This window comes from Phascolarctos cinereus, unplaced genomic scaffold (genome assembly GCF_003287225.1).
Source record: "Phascolarctos cinereus isolate Bilbo 61053 unplaced genomic scaffold, phaCin_HiC Scaffold_5;HRSCAF=322, whole genome shotgun sequence".
Taxonomy (NCBI): Eukaryota; Metazoa; Chordata; class Mammalia; order Diprotodontia; family Phascolarctidae; genus Phascolarctos; species Phascolarctos cinereus.
The window spans coordinates 465992678-466013059 of record NW_027555958.1 but is presented as its reverse complement, the minus strand read 5'-3'; the positions used below and the strand labels follow the sequence as shown (position 1 = coordinate 466013059).

Below are 20382 nucleotides of genomic sequence, written 5' to 3'. Positions count from 1 at the left end.
TGGATTGGTGAGATGAGAGACTGGATGTGGGGAGACCAGTTAGGGGCTGGACCAATACCCAGGTGAGGGTGATGAAAGCCTGAGCCGGGGGAGGAGAGGTGTGTGGCTGTGGGACTAGAGAGAAAGGGATGGATGCCAGGGATCGCTGTGGAGGTGTTGTCAACAAGACTTGGTAACTGCTTGGGTGTGAAGGCTGAGACTGTGTGACTGAGGGGGAGATAGAATGCATGCCGAATAACCCCAATATGTAGTAATGTGTGCCAAGCACTTAAGAGGTGTTTAAACAATGTGCTTTGTGAAACTGGGTAGACAAAATACAAATATATAACATATATGATATATATGTCTATGGATGCATACAAACATATATATGTATCTGTGTGTGTGTCTGTATATCTCTCTGTCTCTTGTCTCTCTTGCTGTCTCTCTCCATCTCTCTCTGTCTCTCTATCTCTTTCTCCCTTTCTCTCCATCTCTTGTCTCTCTCTCTCTCTGACTCTCTCCCTCCCCCTCTCTCTGTCTCTCTATCTCTATGCGTGTGTGTACATCTCTCTCTCCGTCTCCCTCTGTCTCTCTGTTTCATCTCTCTCTCTACATCTCTGTCTCTATATCTGTGTTTGTATATCTCTCTCCCTCTCTCTCTGTCTCTCTTGTCTCTGTCTCTCTCTCCATTTCTGTCTGTCTCTGTCTCTCTCCCTCCCCCTCTCTTCTCCTCTCTCCCCCCTTTCTGTCTCTCTCTCCCTTTCTCTCCATCTCTCTCTTGTCTCTCTCTGTCTCTTTGTGTGTGTGTCTGTCTCTCTCTCCATCAATTTGTGAATCAGTTCTCCTGCTCATGCTATTTTGTTCATCTCCGTATGACTTGTCTTCCAAAGGGAGCCGTGTGATAAAATGGAAATGAGCAGTCCATTTAGACGCATGGGACCTGGGTTCAGATTCTGGCTCTTCCTTATTTACTCTTCGTGTATTCTTGGACAATTAACTCAACCTCTCTGGGGCTGTCTCTCATCCAAGAAAACATGGCTTGGGACTGGCTGGCTTCCAGCATCCCTTTGGGCTCTAAATCTGTGGTCCTGTGAATCTGGGTGGTTCTTTGACTCTTGTGTGCATTGAGAGGCTCCCAGTTCAGCCAGAGAAGCCTGCAGAAATCTTGTTCCCAGGCATGTCCTTTTTTCTCATCTTCCCTTGTCCCCAGTCCCCACTGGGCTGGTCTTGACCTGAGCCTCCTGTTATACCTGAAAGAAAACACCGTGTTCCACCCAGTCCCCGATGAAGCGTTCACTGTCCGTCACCTGACACAGTCAGGCGGTTGGAGGTCCTCCTTGTTTGCTTCCTGTCTTGTATGTTGTATGAGGGAAAATGCAGCAGATTCTGAAGCCCTGGTGTGCTTTACGCTGGGTGTGAGTGACGCTGGCATGTGTGTACTCGTGTACATCCATGTTAGGGCTGGCTGGGCTAAAGGCGAATACTGTAGGCAGCGTGTGTGGTACAGAGGCTGAAAGGATCATTTTAGATATCGCCTCAGGAAGTGCTATCTGGAGCAAGCAGAACTTCGCTGCGGCTCTGATGACATGGGGTTTTTTTTTAGTTCCCACCTGAACAAGTATAACAACAGGTCTGTAAAGAGGCATTACCATTGTGACTGAGGTGACTGACTGCACTGTGGGCCCACTCCCATCCGTATAATCAGGAGGGAGCCCTGCCACACTGGCTTCTCCAGTGTTTATCAAAAGTGGGCTGAGGTGTCCATGAAGAATGTTTGAAAGCAGTTCATTCCTCAGCTTGAGCTGGATTCAGTTCAGCATTTTATGTCATAGTAGCTGACTGTGTTAGTGCTAACTCTAACTTTTGGGTGATAGAAAGACAGAATCAAGGCCCATGTTACATAGAATTTAAATTGTTTAGCTGGGAGGGCTAATAGAGTAGTGGATAGAGTGCTAGAATCAGTCTGATCTAGGTTTGAATCCCACTTTAGGCATCTCTGTGCCTCAGTTTCCCCATCTGTAAAATGGAGAAAATAACTGGAGTCATTACTTCACAGGGTGATTATAAGACCCAAGTATGATCATAGGTCTTAGATTCAGAGCTGGAAGGGACCTGACGAGCCATCCGGATTAATCATTTCATTTTGCATGTGAAGAAACAGAGGCTCCAAGAAGCTGAGGCTGAGAAATGAGGGTCACACTGATAGTATCAGAAGTGGGATTTGAAGCCATATCTCCATGAATCTTCTCCATACTGTGGAAGACTGTGGTCTCAAACAGGTGTGTGTGTGTGGGGGAAGGCACTGGCCTCGTGTGGCCCCCAAAATAGCTAAGTGTAGCCCAAACCAGAGTAAACTATAACTGGGAAATGTTTAAAAGAATAAGCAAAAGGGCGATAAACCATAGATCCAATTACATTCTCCAAGGTCTGTGCAGCCCAGGGGGATCCTTGTTAGTGGTACCCATTTCTGCTTGAGTTTGACCCCCTTGCTGGAAAGCCCTTCTGGCTAACTAAACACACTATGGGCTATGGGGGATTGGGTAGAGAGCTTCTGAAATTTTAAATTAGGCCAAAGTAAGTGCTTCCCAATGAAAATAAATGGTCAATTGACTATAAATGAAAACTGAGAGAATTCCACAGAAAAAATGTCAAGGTCATTGTTAAGCAGTGGATAGAGTGGCAGGTCTGGAGTCAGAAAGACCCGCATTCAAGTCTGGCCTTAGATGCTAGCTGTGTAAGTCACTTCACCCTGTTTGCCTCAGTTTCCTCATCTGTAAAAGGAGTTGGAGAAGGAAATGGCCAACCGCTCCAGTATCTTTGCCATGCAAACCTTACATGGGGTCACGAAGAGTTGGATATGATTGCAATGACTGAACAGCAGTAACAAAAGACGTAGAGATTATGTCTTAGAAATGGTGGGAGAGCAGCTCATGAGGGCTCTCTCTCTTTCTGCCTTCTGGGGAGTCCAGCTCCTGGCTCCTGGACACCTCCAGCACTGCCGTGAGGGCGATTTCTTTCGACTTGCTTCCTTTCCAGATTCTATTTCACCAACTGGCACGGGACCAATGAGAACGAGCAGTCGGTGTGGAGACACTCCCCAAAGAAGCAGAAAAGTGGCTATGAAAGGAGACGCGTCCTGGACGCCACGCCCCTCCTTGATGCCAATTCGCTGGAGTATCTGTTTGCCCAGGTAGGACCCTGAGCTGCCAGAGACTCTAGGAAGCTGGGGGGGGGGGGTAGTGTGAGAGGCAGGGCAAGAACAGGTCATTTCTAGGAAGTTGAGGCATTGCCTGGACATGACTACATCATTGAGGCAATATTTCTGAAAGCAAGCTGTATGTAATGGAGATTAGCTGTTTTGTGTGTGTATAACCCTCTTTTCCTGTCCTACCGAGTATACGGAAATACCCATTTTATTTGGTGCTGTTTAGATTCAGAATTTTAGGAAATTTTTGAAAAAAAACTTAATGGTTTTAGTTCTCTCTACACACATCTATAATTGGCCCAAATTGGAAGATCAGTGTTGTGCTCTCCAGTGTAGGGGAGTTTTCCAGGGAACCAGAAACCTTTGAGCTGGAAGAGCCCTTCAGAGAACGTCTAGTCCAGCTGCTCTTAGCAAACCTTCAAGGGCCTGAGCCATGGAAGCTAGCCACAGACCAGAGAATTCCATTTCATAGGATCCTAGGGCAAGAGCTGAAAGGAACCTCAGTACTTATCTGCCCCAACCCCCTTATTTTACAAATGAAGAAACTGAGGCCTACTCAGTTGAGTGATTTGCCCAAGGTTGCATGGGTAGTAAAGCATGACAGGGGGGCTCTAAACCCAGATCCTCTGAGTCTAGAGCCAAGGCTCTTAAGCTGGAGTCTGGGGACTTGGTGGTGGTGTTTTTTAAACTCTATTTGAGCATTCTGAATATTGTTTTTATGATATATTTTGAATATATTTGACAATATTGATAGCGATATTGAACATAGTGGGTTTTTTGAATTCTATGTATTTCCTTGGATGCCTTTTAAAAGCTAATTCTGGGAAGAAGGCCTCGCCCGATCCTATCCAAAGGGGCCAAGGCACATAAACCAAAGGTGAAGAGCTCCTGCCCCCGAATCAGTGCCCTTACCGTTGAACCACACTGCTTCCTGGTTTAAAAACCAAAAGGCCCGCAAGAGTGCTCCATATTTCAAACAGCAGGTGCCAGGCTAAGAACCCGGCAGCTCAGGAGGAAGCATTTATTAAGCACCTGCTGTGTGCCAGGTACTATGCTGAGCACTGGGGGTCCAGATCTAAGTGGCACATCCAGGTTTGGTTTTGCTTCCTATAAACCCGGGGCCCGGTTGCTTCCATTCTCCCTGGTCGCTGACTAAGTGCCGGGGGAAATGGTGGGTGACCGTTTGTACTGAAGAAAAACAAGAAGGTACATTAGGTCAGAAAACAAAGCGCTGAAGCTCCAGATGCCTCTCCCTTTGAGGGGAAGTGGCTTGTTTATGGCGACTCCAAGCGTTTTTCTTCACCTGTCTCCTTTCCAAGTAAGACAGATGCTGTGGGACTGCGTTCACCAGAGGCCTGTGTTCAACCAAACAACTCAACAGACTTTTATTAGGCACCTGCTGTGTGCAGGGGACCGGATGAGGGTCCATGGGAGGTACAGGGAAACAGTCAACTAATCGATCAGCAAGCGTTTTTGAAACACCTCGCAGGCTATTCCTCCTCACCTTTGCCTCTTCGAATCCCTGACTTCTTTCAAGGCTCAGCTCAAAGATCTGCCTTTTCTGGGGGAGACCTTTCTTGGTCATTCTCCTCCCCCTCCTACCCCAAAGCCACATGGAGTTAGGTGCTATTACCCTTATTTTACAATTAAAGAGACTGAGGCCAACATGTGCTTAAGGCCGGTTTTGAGCTCAAGTCTTCCTGACTCCAGGCCTCGTGCTGTATTCATTGAGCCACCATTATATCATCTAGTTCAATGTCATCATTGTATAGGTGGGGAAACTGAGGCAGAGAAATCTGCCCAGGGTCACACATCTAGGAAGTGGCAGAACTTCTGGGATTCCAACTAGACCGACATTTAATGGCATTTAAGCTGGGTCTTTCAGCGAGGGAAAGCAAGGAGAGAAGGGAGGGCATTTTAAGCAATGTCATGCTTAAATATAGGTCATGCTGAAGTCATGGTAAGTGTCCAGGTTGGTAGAGTGTAGACAAGATGAAAGGGAAGGGTCTGAGATGAGGCTGGGGAGGTAAGAAGGCATTAGACTATTTAGGGTCTTGACTGTCAGGTTGACAAGTGTGGCCTTGATGTAGTAGCAAGGACCTAATGAGTGACCAACCAACATTTCTCTGGTCCCTCCTCTGTTTCAGGCAGGGTGATGGGTACCAATTATTAGATCATTTTGTGTTTATTTTATTTATTTATTTATTTACTTACTTACTCATTTATTTATTCATTCATTCATTCATTCATTCATTCATTCATTCATTTATTTATTTATTTATTTATTTATTCATTTATTTATTTTTTGGGCTAGGCAGTGGGGTTAAATGACTTGCCCAGGGTCACACAGCTAGTAAGTGTCATGTGTCTGAGGCCAGATTTGAACTCAGGTCCTCATGAATCCAGGGCCAGTGCTCTATCCACTGCACCACCTAGCTGCCCCTCATTTTGTCTTTTAACCAGACCTAGGAGAGAAAGAGAGCATGGTGCAGTGGCCAGGGCATCAGACTTGGAGTCAGGAACACTTGGCATCATCAGGAACTGGGCTCAGGTCCTGCTTCAGATCCAAACTAGCTGTATTTTGCTGGGAAAGCAACCCAGCCTCTCTTTGCAAAGGCAGGAGAAGGAGAACAGAATTGTGTGCAAGAATCAGCCAATGGGTCAGTCTGGCCAGAGTGCACGAAGGGAGGCAACATGGAACAAGACCAGCCCGAGGCCTAAGGGGGAAAGGGTGATCATCAACAGAGGCATTTGCCTGTGATTCTAGAGCTGGGCAGGTAGGCGGTGCTGTCTCTGCATAGAGGAGAAGAGGGGGAGTCAGGAAGACTAGAATTCAAACCCTACCTAAGATAGTTAGTTGTGTGACCCTGGGAAAAAAGACTTAGCATCTCTTAGCCTCAGTTTCCTTGTATGTAAAACGGGAACAATAGTAGCACCTGTCTCACAGGGCTGTTGGGAGGATCAAATGAGACAAATTTGGTAAAGCGCTTAGCTTGGTGCCTGGCACACAGTAGGCGCTATAGAAATGCTATCATCATCATCATCATCATCATCACTACCACAAGAGTTAACGTGTAGAAAGTGCTTTGCAAACTTCAAACCAATTTATAAACGCTTGATGTAGGGATTTTGTGATAGATTGCCACCGAGAGTCTGGCTGTATCAGTCCATGTGAAGGTTAACTCCTTGAGGGCTGAGGAGAAGAATCCTAGTGGTGGATTTCTGTCTCTACTTGCAGGTTTCTTACCTTTTGGGGTATCCTGGATGCCATAGGCAGTCTGGTGAAGCCCATGGACTCCTCCCCAGAATCAGTACATAAAATAAAATATAGAGAATGAGAAAGGAAATGAAAAGTTAGTGAGAATAAAGATGTGATTTTTTTCTCATTCAAGTTCATATACTCTCTTGTGTCCTGAAGAGTCTTTGCACCCTAGGTTAGGAATCTCTGGTCTATCGTGTTCTTACCTGCTTGACCCCAGACAAGAAACTGTGTGTTTAAGGTAGATAGTACTGATTTTTAGTAGCTGAAAAATATACTGGTATTTAGTCTTGGTACATACATGTTAAATACAATGTAATTGGGGGAGGGCATTAGTATCAGAGTGAAATCAGAGACAGCCTCTTGTAGGAGGTGGCATTTGAGCTGAACAAAGAAATACAGCTAAGGAAAACCCCGATATTTTGGACATGCCTGGAAATATACACCCTATTCTGCACCCAGAGAAATCAGTCAGTCAACATCATTGAGGTGCTAGAACCCACCACCTATCTCCCAAAAGGAGGGGAATATGTTAAAGAGGTTTTGTTACTTGAGAATTTCTTAATTGAGACGGTAGTTTACCCCTCCATACATCCTGTCCTGGGAGCTGTCCTCCTCTGGGAGAACCGTATGTTGGGTGATCACCTGAACTCCCAAGAATTTACCTACTTTCTGCTTAAAAGAACCTTTTCTCTCCCCTGAAGGGACAATATGATTTAGTGAAGTGCTTGGCTCCTGTGCGAGACCCAAAGACCGATCAGGAAGTACATGAGATTGAAAATGAATGTCTGGGGATGGCAGTGCTGGCCATATCCCATTATGCCATGATGAATAATATACAACTTCCAGACCTGCCGAAGGACGTCAGGTAAGGCTGAGCCCGTCTCCCTTTTTAGCATGTTAATACTACATGAGGTGGCGCATGTATCCCAAGAATGTTGTATGGTGGAAAATCCTTGAATGCCAAGTTCTTTGAGGAATCTGTGAGTGACCTTGGCAATAGAGAGAAGCACTGTGGGTACACATAGGCTGCCCGGGAAGCAGTGGGGTACAAGGTGAAGACTGCTGGATTTGAAGTCAAAAGACCTGGGTTCAAATCCTACTTATGCCACTTACTACTTGTGTGGCTTTTCTGGACCTCAGTTTCCTCATCTCTAAAATGAGGAATTGGACTAGATGGCCTCAGAGGTCCCGTCCAGTTCTCAGAGTAAGAAGCGGCATAAGTGGCATCATTCTAAATGAAGAGGGGGGGGCGGCCATGTGGGCAGTGACAGGTCATAGGCATGCTGGGACGTCCCCTTCTAGGCACATAATTTAAGAATGACTGCCATGACTCTTACTGGTTGAGGAGGTGTAGGCAGGCAGCCCGAGGTGATGGTAGGAGGTCCCACGTGGAGGAGAGGCTGATGCAGCCAAGTATTGACACAGTCACTTTGCAGGTTTTCAGAGGGTTAGACCAGCTGTGTCCCAGCATCCCAGAATCAAAGAATTGAGAGGTTTTCCAGCTGGAGGGTCTCTACAGGTCAACCCCTCTTGTCCCTCTCATTTTACCAAGTAGGAAACTGGAGCCCAGAGACTCTAGGTTCCTAGCTCAAAGTCATACAGAAGCAGAACAATTTTCCTATTCCAAATCTTCTCCCTCCCAAGTTAGTGACTTCATTTATCACCAAAGTCCAGCTGATAACAGAAATATTGTGTTTATGAGAACTTTACAAATATTAAATAATTTGATCCTCACAACAACCCTGGAGGTAGGTACTATTGTTATCCCCAGTTTACGGATGAAGAAACTGAGGCAGATGATGGCCAAGTGACTTGCCCAGGGTCACACAGCCTGTATGTGTTAGAGGTGAGATTTAAACCCAGACCTTCTTGATTCCAAGGCTAGGTTTCTGTCTCATTACAATCACGCTGCTTCTCATTGAGTTAATATTGGGCAAAGGACTTAGCATCTCTCAGCCTCAGTTTCCTTATATGTAAAATGGCAACAATAGTAGCACCTACCTCACAGGTTTTTGTGAGGATCAAACCCCACTTTATAAAATACATTAAGATCATAGTTTTAAAGGGACCTTAGAAATCTAGTCCAATCCCCTCATTTTACAGACTGGGCAGCTGGGGTTTAAAGAATTGGTAAAGAACTGAAGTGATGTGCAATTATTATAGAGGTGGCATGAAGCCGAGGCAAGATTCAAACTCAGGTCCTTTGACCTCCCTATGCCCTTTCCAGGGCACAGAGGCTCAGCTGACCACCCCACTCCATGTTGGAATGGGGTCTGCCATAAGGTGGCTGCTTAGCATATTACGTGTGGGCGGTCAACAAAAGGCCATGAGGGCGCAGGTTAGTTGATTTTGTGACTTTCCAGAGTCCCTAATGAAACATTTGGCAAGATTTGAAACAGCTGGCCAGGAGAGGGCTTCTGGATGGATGACCAGTGGGGTTCCTTTTTCCTGGCTAGCTTTTGATGTCTGGTTGGGTTCCTGCTCTTGATAGGAGGATAGGAGTAGACCAAGGTAGATTGGATTGCTTAAATAACAGCAGAATTTAATAATGTGTTTGTGGGTCTATATATGAGGTTGTCAACTTCTTGGAGAATGGGCACCTAGTGTTAATTTTTGCTCATATAAATATTAAATAGACACATTTTCTCACCTCTCCTCTTCTCTCCCTTTCACTTTCCATCTCTCCTTTCTTCCCTTCTTCCCCTTTTTGCTCTTTCTCTTTCCATTTTCCTCTTTCAGTTACAAGCGATATATTCCAGAAACACTGAACAGGACCATCAGACAAAGGAATCTCTTAACCAGAATGCGAATAAATAATGTCTTCAAGGATTTCCTTAAGGAATTTAATAACAAGACCATTTGTGACAGTAGTGTGACTCCCCATGATCTAAAGGTGAAATATCTGTCGACCTTGGAGACGCTAACCAAACATTATGGAGCTGAAATTTTTGAGACTTCGCTCTTGTTGATTTCATCTGAAAATGAAATGAATAAGTTAAACTCAAAAGACTGTGGAAACGTCATACGTTATGAAGTGATGGTGACCGGAAATCTTGGAATACAGTGGAGGCAAAAACCAAATGTAAGGATGTGTGTGAATGATCAGAATAGAAAATCTTGAATTGTGGGATTTTGTTTAGCATGTCCAAGTTCACACTTACCTTGAATCTATATTTTATCTAAAAAAAAGGCAGACACTGGTAATCAATGCCTATCAGCTAGCTGGGGTGTATGTGTGTGTGTGTGTGTGTGTGTGTGTGTGTGTGTGTGTGTGTATATCCTCTACCAAGGTCATGCTCTGGTGTCTTCTCATGGGTCTAGAGGGTGGTCTATGGTTCTCCAAAGCTCTGCCAACAGAGCACACCCTGTGGCACTTGCTGCTGATCTAGAAAGGCCTGGAGCATAGACTGGGACTGGACGTGTGACTTCATTGATAAGGGAGCTTCTGGATGAGGGAACACCCTTTGTCATTGGAGATCGGCACCTTCCCTGCAGTTGTCATCTTCCAGAGCTACCTTGAGCTTTAGGATGGTCAGTGACTTGTAGAGGTCACACGATCCCTGTTTCACCAGTGAGACTTGGACTTTTAGGGGTATTAGGCTTCCAGGCTCCTAGCCACTTTGCAACACCACCCATGGAAATTCATTTAATACTATACACACACACACACACACACACACACACACACACATATATGGATATGGATATATACATGTAAATAATTATTTATAAATACAAATCACTGTATAAGTATATAGATCTTTCTACATAGATAGATATAGATAGCCTCTCTGCATGTTTGCGTGTGTGTGTATATAGTGCATACATATATACATACATGCATCTACATGCAGACACACGTGTGTGTATATGATATATATATATATATATGCATATATTATGAGAGAGAGAGAGATTTTGATGCCAAAAAAGCTAATTCAGATCTTCCTGTAGAGCTGGACAGTCAAATGGCCAGGGATGTTATTGAGAACATGAATGTTTGGGTGGTTGTTGGAGTGAGTGACCTCCAGGTCCCTTCCAGTCTTAGAGCTCTATGTGCACATGTATGTGTATTTCTGTATATTTACAAAGGATCTTGAATCGCTGTAATCCATCTCTGTTGTGAGGTGATCCCTGAGGCTCCACCCAGCAGTAGAGATTGTTCTGATGCTCTGCCTAGGACCTGGGCTGGCCATTTGAAGACGAGGTTCTGTCTTGCTGAGCAGACTGCTTCCCTCGTCTGGCATTGGCCAAGGACCCTTGGTTGGCTCTGCTCAGACCCAGAGCAGCACTCGCTTTGTTAAATATGTTTCTCTGTTTCCAAGGGGAAGGCAAGTCCCACCTTACTGAGGGGTTTCCTCATTTCTCTTTTTAGGTGGTTTCTGTTGAGAAGGAGAAAAACAAGCTGAAGAGGAAGAAGCAGGAGAGCAAACACAGGAAAGAGGAAGAGAAGAACAAAGCCCGGGAGGAATGGAATAACTTCTCCTACTTCCCCGAAATCACCCATGTTGTCATCAAGGAGTCCATGGTCAGCATCAATAAGCAGGACAACAAGAAGATGGTACGTTGATCTCAGTTTCCCTTCCTCCTTCTCCTCCTCCTGCCTTCAAAGCTTATGGGGAGGGAAGGAACTCCCGTGCTCAGAGGACACTGTCCTCCGCCTGGCATTCTCCCCAGTCTGGCTCCCCCAAACTCTTATTCCACCTTACTCCCCTTGATCCATCCTGTTCCTGTCTATCCCCTTCCTGTTGTGTGTGTTCCACAGTCCATGTCCTGCCTCTGCCCCTCATACCCGGAATGCACCTTCACTCACCTCTGCTTTTGGCAATCCTTGGGTGCTTTCAAAGCACAGCCTACCTGCATCTCCCATGCAAGCCCTGTTCTGATGCCCTCAACTGCTAGCGCACTCTCTCCCTCTCTGGAAATTATTTCACAGTACTTTATATTAACTTAGGTTTCTATGTAGTTTCTGCAAGCAGAATATAAACTCTTTGAGGGAACAGACTGATTTGTTTTTGTCTTTTTACTCCCAATGCCTAGGACTGTGACTTGGACCTAATAGGTGCTCAATTCAGTGTTACCTTGGACAAGTCACTTAACTGATAATCCTTGGCCCCACTCTCCGCATCTGTTAAATGAGTGTATTGGACTAAATGATCTCTAAGGTTCCTTCCATTTCCTAATCTGTGATCTTATGACTAAATGGGCTGTGACGGCCCTTCTGACTCGATTCCTCTGACTGTGTAATATCTGAGGATCCCATGGATTGAGTCGAATTGAAATGGGCGCCAACCATGTGCTTGCCTTGGACCTCTTCCCCAAGAAAATATTGTGTCTTTGAGGTTTAGGTGAAAACAGCCTTGTCCTTGGTCAATTCCAAGTCACTGAGTTTTACTGAGCCCCTTAAATGCCAGTCTTAGCAAGGTCTTTCCTTCAACCATGCCTCTGGCCCTGGCTGGCCAGCCTTCCAGAGATTGACAGCATCCACGTTCAATTTAAGAAAAGTTAACTGATTCATAGGAAAAGGCCATCGGAGGCAGCACTGTTTTCCCCAAAGTGCTCGTGTGCTCCTGACCACTGGGTAGTGGGGGGTGGCCAGAATCAAGTCACTAGCTGGCCATGACCTCAGAGCAAACAAGTACGGGGCCATACCGGCAGCTTTTCTTGCTGAATCTCTGCCTGTCTTACGGTCTGAAGAAGGAGAACTCTGTGGCTCCTGCTTCCTCTGTTTTGACAGCCCCCAAACATGCCTTTTACATGGGCAGATAGATCTATGTTGCAAGGGAAGTGGAGATTTGGGGGAGGGAGCACCTGCTGACCCAATGCAAATGGAAAGATTAGCCTGAGTGGAAACATCGACTGTTAAAAGAACAGGTGGTGAGACAGAGGAGGACACAGTGAAAAGAGAAGGAAGGGAGAGAGAATGCCAGGAATATAGTGGTAGGAGAAGGGAAAGACAGATTTTGTTGCTTATAAGCCATTATCACTAATGCCTGCCTACCAAAATTGTATTAACTTTGTTATACCTATCTACATGTGTACATGCTTTTCCCCAAATACAATGTAAGCTCCATAAGGGCAGGGACAGTTTCATTTATATCTTTCCAACACCTGTGTGTAACACTACCACAAATCTCTTAGCTGCCCAGTAAATACTTCTTGCAGCTTGGCAGCTATCTGGTGCTGCAGTGCATAGAGCACCAGTCCTGGAGTCAGGAAGACTCATCCTCATGAGTTCAAATCCAGCCTCAGACACTTAGTAGCTGTGTGACCTTGGGCAAGTCATTTAACCCTATTTGCCTCAGTTTCCTCATCTGTAAAATGAGCTGGAGAGGGAAATGGCAAACCACTCCAGGATCTTTGCCAAAAAAACCCCAAATGGGGTCACGGAGTCGGAGGTGACTGAAACGACTAAACAGCAGACGTGGCAGGCAGTGTTCCACTCTGGACATGCAGAAAGAAGCAACTGCTACACAACCAAGTGGGTATAAAACCCAGAGAAACGCATTCCGAGGCCATTAGTGGAGGTGAGGGCGTGGACAGCACTAGCTCCTTGTAGGAATCAGAAGAGGCTTCAAGCAAAAGGGAGTGAGAGTTTGAAGGAATCCAGAGATTCCGAGAAGAGGAGGGCAGTAGGGAGGGAATTCCTGACTTTGAGGTTAGCTAGTGCCAAGGCACAGAAATGAGAGATAAGAGCGTCCCATCTGGACAGCACTCAAGCCAATTTGGCTGGTCCCCAGAGTGCGTGAAGGGGAGTTATGTTGTAGACTTCCACGTTGTGGAAGATGCTGTGTTCACCCTGACCCATTCTCCAGCAGGAGCCATGCATCTGGGTGCTGATATCAAAGGTGTCTTTAAAAGAGCTCCTATTGTCCCTTCCCCAACCTTGGCAGTTACCGTCAATGGTACTGCCATCTCCCAGGTCCCCTCACATCCCCTCAGTCAATTCCATGACCTTCCTCTCTTGATCCCTAGCCTTGTCTCCCCTGCCTGGGATGCACTTTCTCCTTATCTCTTCCCTATGTCATACGTATATTTCTTTCAGCACTTAGAACAGTGCCTGACACATAGTAAGTGTTGAAACAGTTAAGTGATCGATTGATTGAACTAGTTCCTGGTATCACATCTTACTCAAGGTCTTTCCTGACCTGCTTTCCTGCTGAGTTGCTAGCACTCTCTCCCTTTTGAAATTACTTTGTATATTTTTGTATTTGCTCACTTTTAAATGTTTCATCCTCCTCACCCTGCGCAGCACCTTGTAAACTTCCTGAGGGCAGGCACTGTTTCTTCTTTGTCACTGCATCTCCAGCCTCTCACTCAGTGTCTTGTTCATAGCAGGTGCTTAAGAAATCCTTGTTGAATTGAACAAGTCTGTACATACAGCATCCCTCTGCTAGACTTGAGATCCATTCAATTCCTCTCCTTTTTGTCAGTGTGGGCATAGGTGGTGAAGTCTTGCTTTTTCCCCTGTGATATTTCATAGACAATGTCCTTTCCTCCCCATTCTCACAGCCTCCCTGTATCCCACCACTCCTCTTCCAATCATATTCCTCAGAGACATAGCTGTCTGCATGGTTTCAGTCTGCCATTAGAATGCACTCTCCTTGAAGGGAGGACTGTGTTTTGCTTTTCTTTGTATCCCCAGCCCTTAGAACTGAGCTTGGCACATAGTAAGTGCTTAATGAATGTTGACTTGTCAACTTAGGGCTTCTTTGCCTTTTCTCTGAAATTCAAAGGCATTTTCACTTGTCTTGTGAATAAAAATGATGTTGAAAATGAAGGTCTCCTGCCTGTAGGCTCCCCTCGTTTGAAAGGGTCCTTGCTCATAACAACTCTGTGAGTGAGCACGTTCAATGCTTGCCTCCATTTCACAGAAATTCTGCTTTTCCAGCATCCCACAGCTGGCAGGTGTGACTCCAGAAGGTCTGGAGCTTGCCAGCACACAAAGATGCCCCTTCCGAGGACTTTATCTGCTCACTGTTACCAAGTCTACAGGACACCCGCCAACACTTACTTTTACTTGAGGCATTCCTTCAATGAGGAAATTCTCTCTCCCTTTCTCTCTGGTTATGCCTCAGCTCTCCAGGTTACCTCCCAAGAGTCACTGACCCCATTGCCCATTCCCTGAGTAACTCCACCCACCTCTTCTCATCCCACCAAGCTCTTGCAGTCATTGTTAGTGGCTGGTGGAAAAGGTGCTGGATTTGGAGTCAGGAGAGACCAGGGTTCGATCCAAGCTCAGATACTTCCCTTTCTGTGACCTTGGGCAAATCACGGCCTCAGTTTTCTCAACTATAAAATGAGAATTTTAGTACTTGTACTACTCACTCCTCACAGCATTGTTGCAAGGAAAGCCTTTTGCATGCCTCAAAGTATTATGCATATGTGAGCCCCCAGGTTTCTCCAATAGGTGAGGATTCGGGAGCCCCAGATTCCAGCCATTATTTACAAATTCATTTGGTCACCTTGGGTGGGAATCACTAAACATTATGGGGGCTCACTTGGGTTTCTTCATCTGTGAAATGGACGTGAAAGCCCCTGTGTTAGTGCCTCTCAGGTTTTTTTGTGAGGACCAAATGGGAGAGAGAGAGATGTGAAAGTGCTTTGAAAAGTTAAGAGGTGCTTGCATTATTCACAACAGAATCAATAACTGATGTGCTGGCATTTTAACATTTGCAAAGCATTTTTTAGACATGATTTTATTTGATCCTCGTGACTGCCACGTGAGAGAAATACCACAGATATTATTCTTCCCACCTTATAGATGAGTAAGCTGAGGGTCAGAAAGGAATTTTTAATGATGAATTTTTGTTCATCTTGCCAGTGGCTCATTCCATTAAAGGTTGGGGCTCATAATGGGCACTCCCTGCCTCCCTCCCCGGCCCCCAGTGCATCAGCTTCTTACACAGCTCCTCAGTGCCAAGCTCCAGGGGTGTGTCCTTCCTGAGTCCTGCCCCACATTTCCAGGTTCATCAGCCTCTCCTCTCATCGGACTAAGCCCACACTGTATTCTCTTCAGCCAGAGCAGCTTCATTCCTGTCTCAATTAGAGAGAGAGTGTGGTATAATCAATCAGTTACCAAAGAATTACCAAACACCTACTATGTACCAGGCATTGCTGGGGATAGAGAGACAAAGAATGAACCTGCCCTCAAGGAGATGATATTCTACTGGTGGGGGGGCCAGAGGGAGTGTGGAGAGATACAACAGGTACACACATATGCAATAGTCAATAAACATTAAGTGTCTACTACTGTGCTAAGCACTGGAGATGCAAATAAGAAAAAGAAAGTGTCTGTCCTCAGGGAGCTTGCCATCTAATGGGAGAAAATGATACAGAAAAGGAAGTTACAAAGGGCCGTGGCTCCAGAAGGCACTTGGCGACAGGGGCGTGATGTGCATGCAGTCAAAACCAAGCAGAACAGCTGAGGAAACATGACAAGTTAACTAGAAAGGGCTGAGCCCCAAGGAAGGTTTTGAGAGGAGGTTCATGCTCCCGCCTTCCAGCCTTTCAGTCAGAGTTTGGCAAAGGCAGCTGAGTGCTGAAGTTGGAGTAATAATAATAATAATAATAACTAGCCTTCAGTCTGCAAAGCACTTTACAAATGTTATCTCAATTTATCATCTTAGCAGTCCTGGGAGGTAGAGGCTATTATTGGCTCCATTTTGCAGATGGGGTAACTGAGTGGGGAGGGAAGGATCAAGCACTTATGTAGCACCTACTGTGTGCCTGGCACTGTGCTAAGTCCTTTGCATCTACATTATCTCATTTGATCCTCACAACAACCCTGGGAGGTAGGTGCTGTTATGATCCTGATTTTACAGGTGAGGAATTGAGGCAAACAGGGTGAAGTGACTTGCCCAGGGTCATACAGCTAGTAAGTGTCTGAGGCTGCAGCCCATGCTGTAGGTACTATGGTGCCAGCTTGCTGCTGTGGGCCTCAGTTTGCCCATATGTAAAATGAAAGGGCTGGAGTGGACAGCCAGTGAGGTTTCCTCTCGCTCTAGGCTTAGGATCCTAAAATGTGGCTAATAAGATGTGAGACAGGATTGTTACTGGGATGAGAGGAAATAATGTTTATAAAGGGCTGTGTAAACCTTAAGACGTGATATAAATGTCAGCTGCATTATCGTCTTCTCCTTCTGAGGCAATAGAAATGGTCCTGGGGCCAGTCACTAGTCTGCTTTCAGTGTTTTCTGATTAATCCTCCGTGGCCAATCCGGGGTGCAGTCGTGTGGTGAGAGCACTGGGCCTGGAGTCACAATGCCCTGAAGTAAAATCTGGCCTCAGACACTGGCTAGCCATGTGACCCTGACCTAGTCACCTCACCTCTGTTTCCTCATCTGTAAAATGGGGAGAATAATAGTACCTCCCTCCCTGGGTAGGTGCTGTGCAGATAGATACTGTTCTTCTGTTCGATGGTCTGTATGCACAGGGACACAACACTCTGACTGCTTATAGGAAGTATTGGGATGCCAAGAACCAGGCTAAGTAGAAAACAGTCACTTAAACCGGAAGAGACACGAGCTGTTTAAACCGGGGCAATTGGAGCCAGGTTCTCTGAGCGTTGCTTCCAGGCTACGCTTCTGAGCTTTGCGTTTGGATAGATTTAAAGGTGGTGGGGGTGGGGAATGGTTTAAGTAACAGAGAAAGCCCAGGAGGCTCTGCTGCTGGGTGGGTTCTGTGTCTGACAGTCTCTTGCAGTCCCCTTTGTGTCTCGTATTCCAAGACATCTTGCCTCATCAGCATCCTTGTGGCTTCAGGCGAATGTGTTCATGGCATAGGCTTTTGTTGCCAAGGTGGATCTAACGTGCAGTTGGTCTTCCTCGTCTTCTGGATGGGAGCTCATTTGCTGTGGGTTCAGTAAGAGCATCTCTGGGATAATTCCAGCTGCCTGCAGGGTGGACCTCGTCCTGCTCCCAGGTGGTTTTCATTTCTTCCTCCAGCATCACTTGAAGAGAATGATCATGTCTTCCCCGATTGACTGGTGGCTGTAGAGTAATCTCGGGACTCTGTTTCTCTTCTTTCCATGCAGGAGTTAAGCCTGGCTTCCCACGAGGAAGCCTTGTCTTTCGTGTCTCTGGTGGATGGCTATTTCCGGCTCACGGCAGATGCCCATCATTACCTCTGCACGGATGTCGCACCTCCGTTGATTGTGCACAACATAGAAAATGGTTGTCATGGCCCCATCTGGTTGGTTAAATTGCCTTTTGAGCTGCCTTTGATGGAAGGAGAATGAGCTGGTGGTCTGGTCATATACCCTCCTGGCCGTTTTGACTTGGAGGAATCTTTAGCAGTTGTGTGTGTGTGTGTGTATGTGTGTGTGTGTGTGTGTGGTGTTGAGTTAGCTCTACTGACATTAGGTGACACCAAGGGAACCATTTCAACCTCTGTGGCATTGGCATAGTTGGATAAACAATAAATGACTGGATCCATGGCCTGGATCCAGGACTTACAAGGCCGTGTGAATGTCACGGCCACTCAACCTCATTCTAAGCTTCTCTCTTCCCATTTGTAGAATGGGGATGATAGCTCTCTTACAGGCAGCCTGGTGCAGTGGGTACAATGCTGGACTTGGGAGTCATGAAGTCTTAGTTTCAAATCCTGCCTTAGATACTTCCTTGTAAGTAAGTCACATAACTCCTCTTGGCCTCAGTTTCCTCATCTGTAACATGGAGGAGTTGGATTGAATGGCCTCCAAAGTTTTTTCTGGTCTGTCTTTGATTCTGTGGCTGACCTCAAAGGGGCTCTGCAAGCCATTCTCAAATGCTGGAGAAATGTGAACTGTGCTTCTTGACCACAGGCCGGGTTCTTCATCCCTGCTGGCCAAAGGACCATAGTTCCAGGGTTGGAAAAGCCCTCAGAGGCCATTGAATCCAATCTCATTTTGAAGTTGGGAAAATTGAGGCCCAGGAAAGGGAAATCACTTGCCTAGATCACACAAGGAGTAAGTGTCAGAGGCAGGATTTGAACCCAGGACTTCCATCTCATAAACTCATACAGCAGAGATTTGTTTCGTCCCTACTGTGTGACCGTTATGGAGCTGGGTAGGCTAGAAGATACAAAAAGAGTGATGCCCAGGCCCTCCTGTCAGCAAGCTTAAGATCTCCATGGGGAGACAAGACCCATGCAGAGTGACCTGAAGTGGTCATAGGAGATGTCCCAAGGCAGTGATTGCTGAGTGACACCAAGGGGTCGTTGTATCTAGGGCAGAACAGAAACTTGGTGGGATCGTTTCCCACACACGCAGGAGAGGGAGCGTGTATTCAGACGTTGGGAGGATTGTCATGCCAAAGAGGGATTAGACTCTTTCTAACTGGCCCCAGAGAGCTGAACTAGGAAACTGCAAGGCAGAAGGGAGACATTTGAACTCTTTGGGAAATCTGCAGAATAGTGAGAGCTGGCCCAGGTATGGGCTGCCTAGAAAGGTGATGAGCTCCCCATCACTTTCAGCATGCAAGCACAGAGGCTGGATGACAACACTGACAAATGTTTATTGAGTGCTCACTCCACACAGCACCCAGGGCTGAGCGTGAAACGTTTCCTGCTTCCCTGACCACCTGTTAGAGGAGCTGTAGAGCTGGGCTTCTTAACCGTAGCTATTTAAAAACACAATTATTCTCTGAGAGTGGCCCTGTACTGGTGGAAGGACTGTCCTCATTCAGGAGTTCCCTTTGTCAGTGAAATCACAGGGCCTGTGGGTTTCCGTCTATAGTGATGCTGGCCAGCCTGGTCTGCCACTCACAGGCGTGAAGCTATTCAGAAAGGAAGCTGGTTGGCCTCCCCGTCCCCACTGCCCTTTGGCCTCTGCAGCTATCCCACAGCCCTTGACTCTGCTCCAGGGATCTTCATCCTTGATCACGACATTTGGTCAGGCCCCTCCTAAATCCTCCCACATGGGCTCTTCATCAGGCCTTCAGCTGCTGTCTTCACCATCAGGAGAACTGATCCCTGGAGTGAGGACCTGAGTTCAAATCCCACAGGTGATGCTTATTGCTGAGTAACCTTAGGAGAATCACCTACCCTCTCTGAGCCTCCCATTTCTCACCAATAAAATGGAGAGTTGGCTTTGCTGACCTCGGAGGCCCTTTCTGGTTCTAGGGCTGTCCTCCTGCGGCCACATTCCTTGTTATCTCTTTAAGGACCCCCAATGCCATCAGCTACATGTCCAAGATGGAGTGCAGATTTGGCTTGGACAGACTTTGGAGAATCAGCGTGCTGTGATGGACAGATCGTTGGGCTGGAGGTCTGAAAGACCTGAGTTCAAATCCACCTCTGACAGCTCTGGCAACAAGGAAGGACCCTGGCTCTGGACTTAGAGGCTCTGGATTCAAATCCTGTCTCTGATGTTCACTCCCTATCTGGCCTTCCTGGGCCTCAGTTTCCTTACGTGTAAAATGAGAGGGTTGGAGCCTTCCAGTCCTAGCTAGATAATTCGATGCTCGTATTCATTACAAAATATTGCACTTTACAACAGCAGCAGCAGCAGCAGTAGCAGTAATAATACCCAGCATTTACATAGTGTTTCAAGGTTTGCAAAATGCAAACCTTGCAAATGTTATCTTTTTTATTCTCAAAACAACCCTGGAGGAGGGGGTCATTATTATCCCCATTTTACTGTTGGGAAAACTGAGTCAAGTGACTCAGAAGTCAAGTGACATTCTCAAGGGCACACAGTTAATAAGTGTCTAGGGTCTGATTTGAATTCAGGTCTTTTTGATTCCAGGACTAGGGCTCTATCTACTGTACCCTCAAGCTATCCCATGTGAGAAATACAAATATATCACCAAGTTTATGATGGGAAGTAATATGGAAGAAGCCACATTATGAAGACCTTTAAATGGCAAATAGAAGGGTTTATGTTTTGCTCTTTTTTTAAGAAAAATATTTTCCCCCAATTACATGTAAAAATAAATATTTCATTCTAAAATTA

The 20382-nt window shown here is 46.1% G+C and overlaps 1 protein-coding gene across 6 annotated transcripts in view; it reads left to right on the top strand.

Moving 5' to 3' along the window:
- The window catches only part of JAK1 (Janus kinase 1), a 142985-nt gene that overhangs the window by 93545 nt on the left and 29058 nt on the right, over positions 1-20382 (top strand). For all 6 annotated transcript variants that reach the window (XM_020993023.2, XM_078156688.1, XM_020993024.2 and 3 more), the window contains 5 exons: positions 3019-3172; positions 7151-7314; positions 9189-9531; positions 10825-11010; positions 17485-17642. In XM_020993023.2, coding sequence (XP_020848682.1) covers positions 3019-3172; positions 7151-7314; positions 9189-9531; positions 10825-11010; positions 17485-17642 — 1005 coding nt within the window. The remainder of the gene's footprint in view (positions 1-3018; positions 3173-7150; positions 7315-9188; positions 9532-10824; positions 11011-17484; positions 17643-20382) is intronic.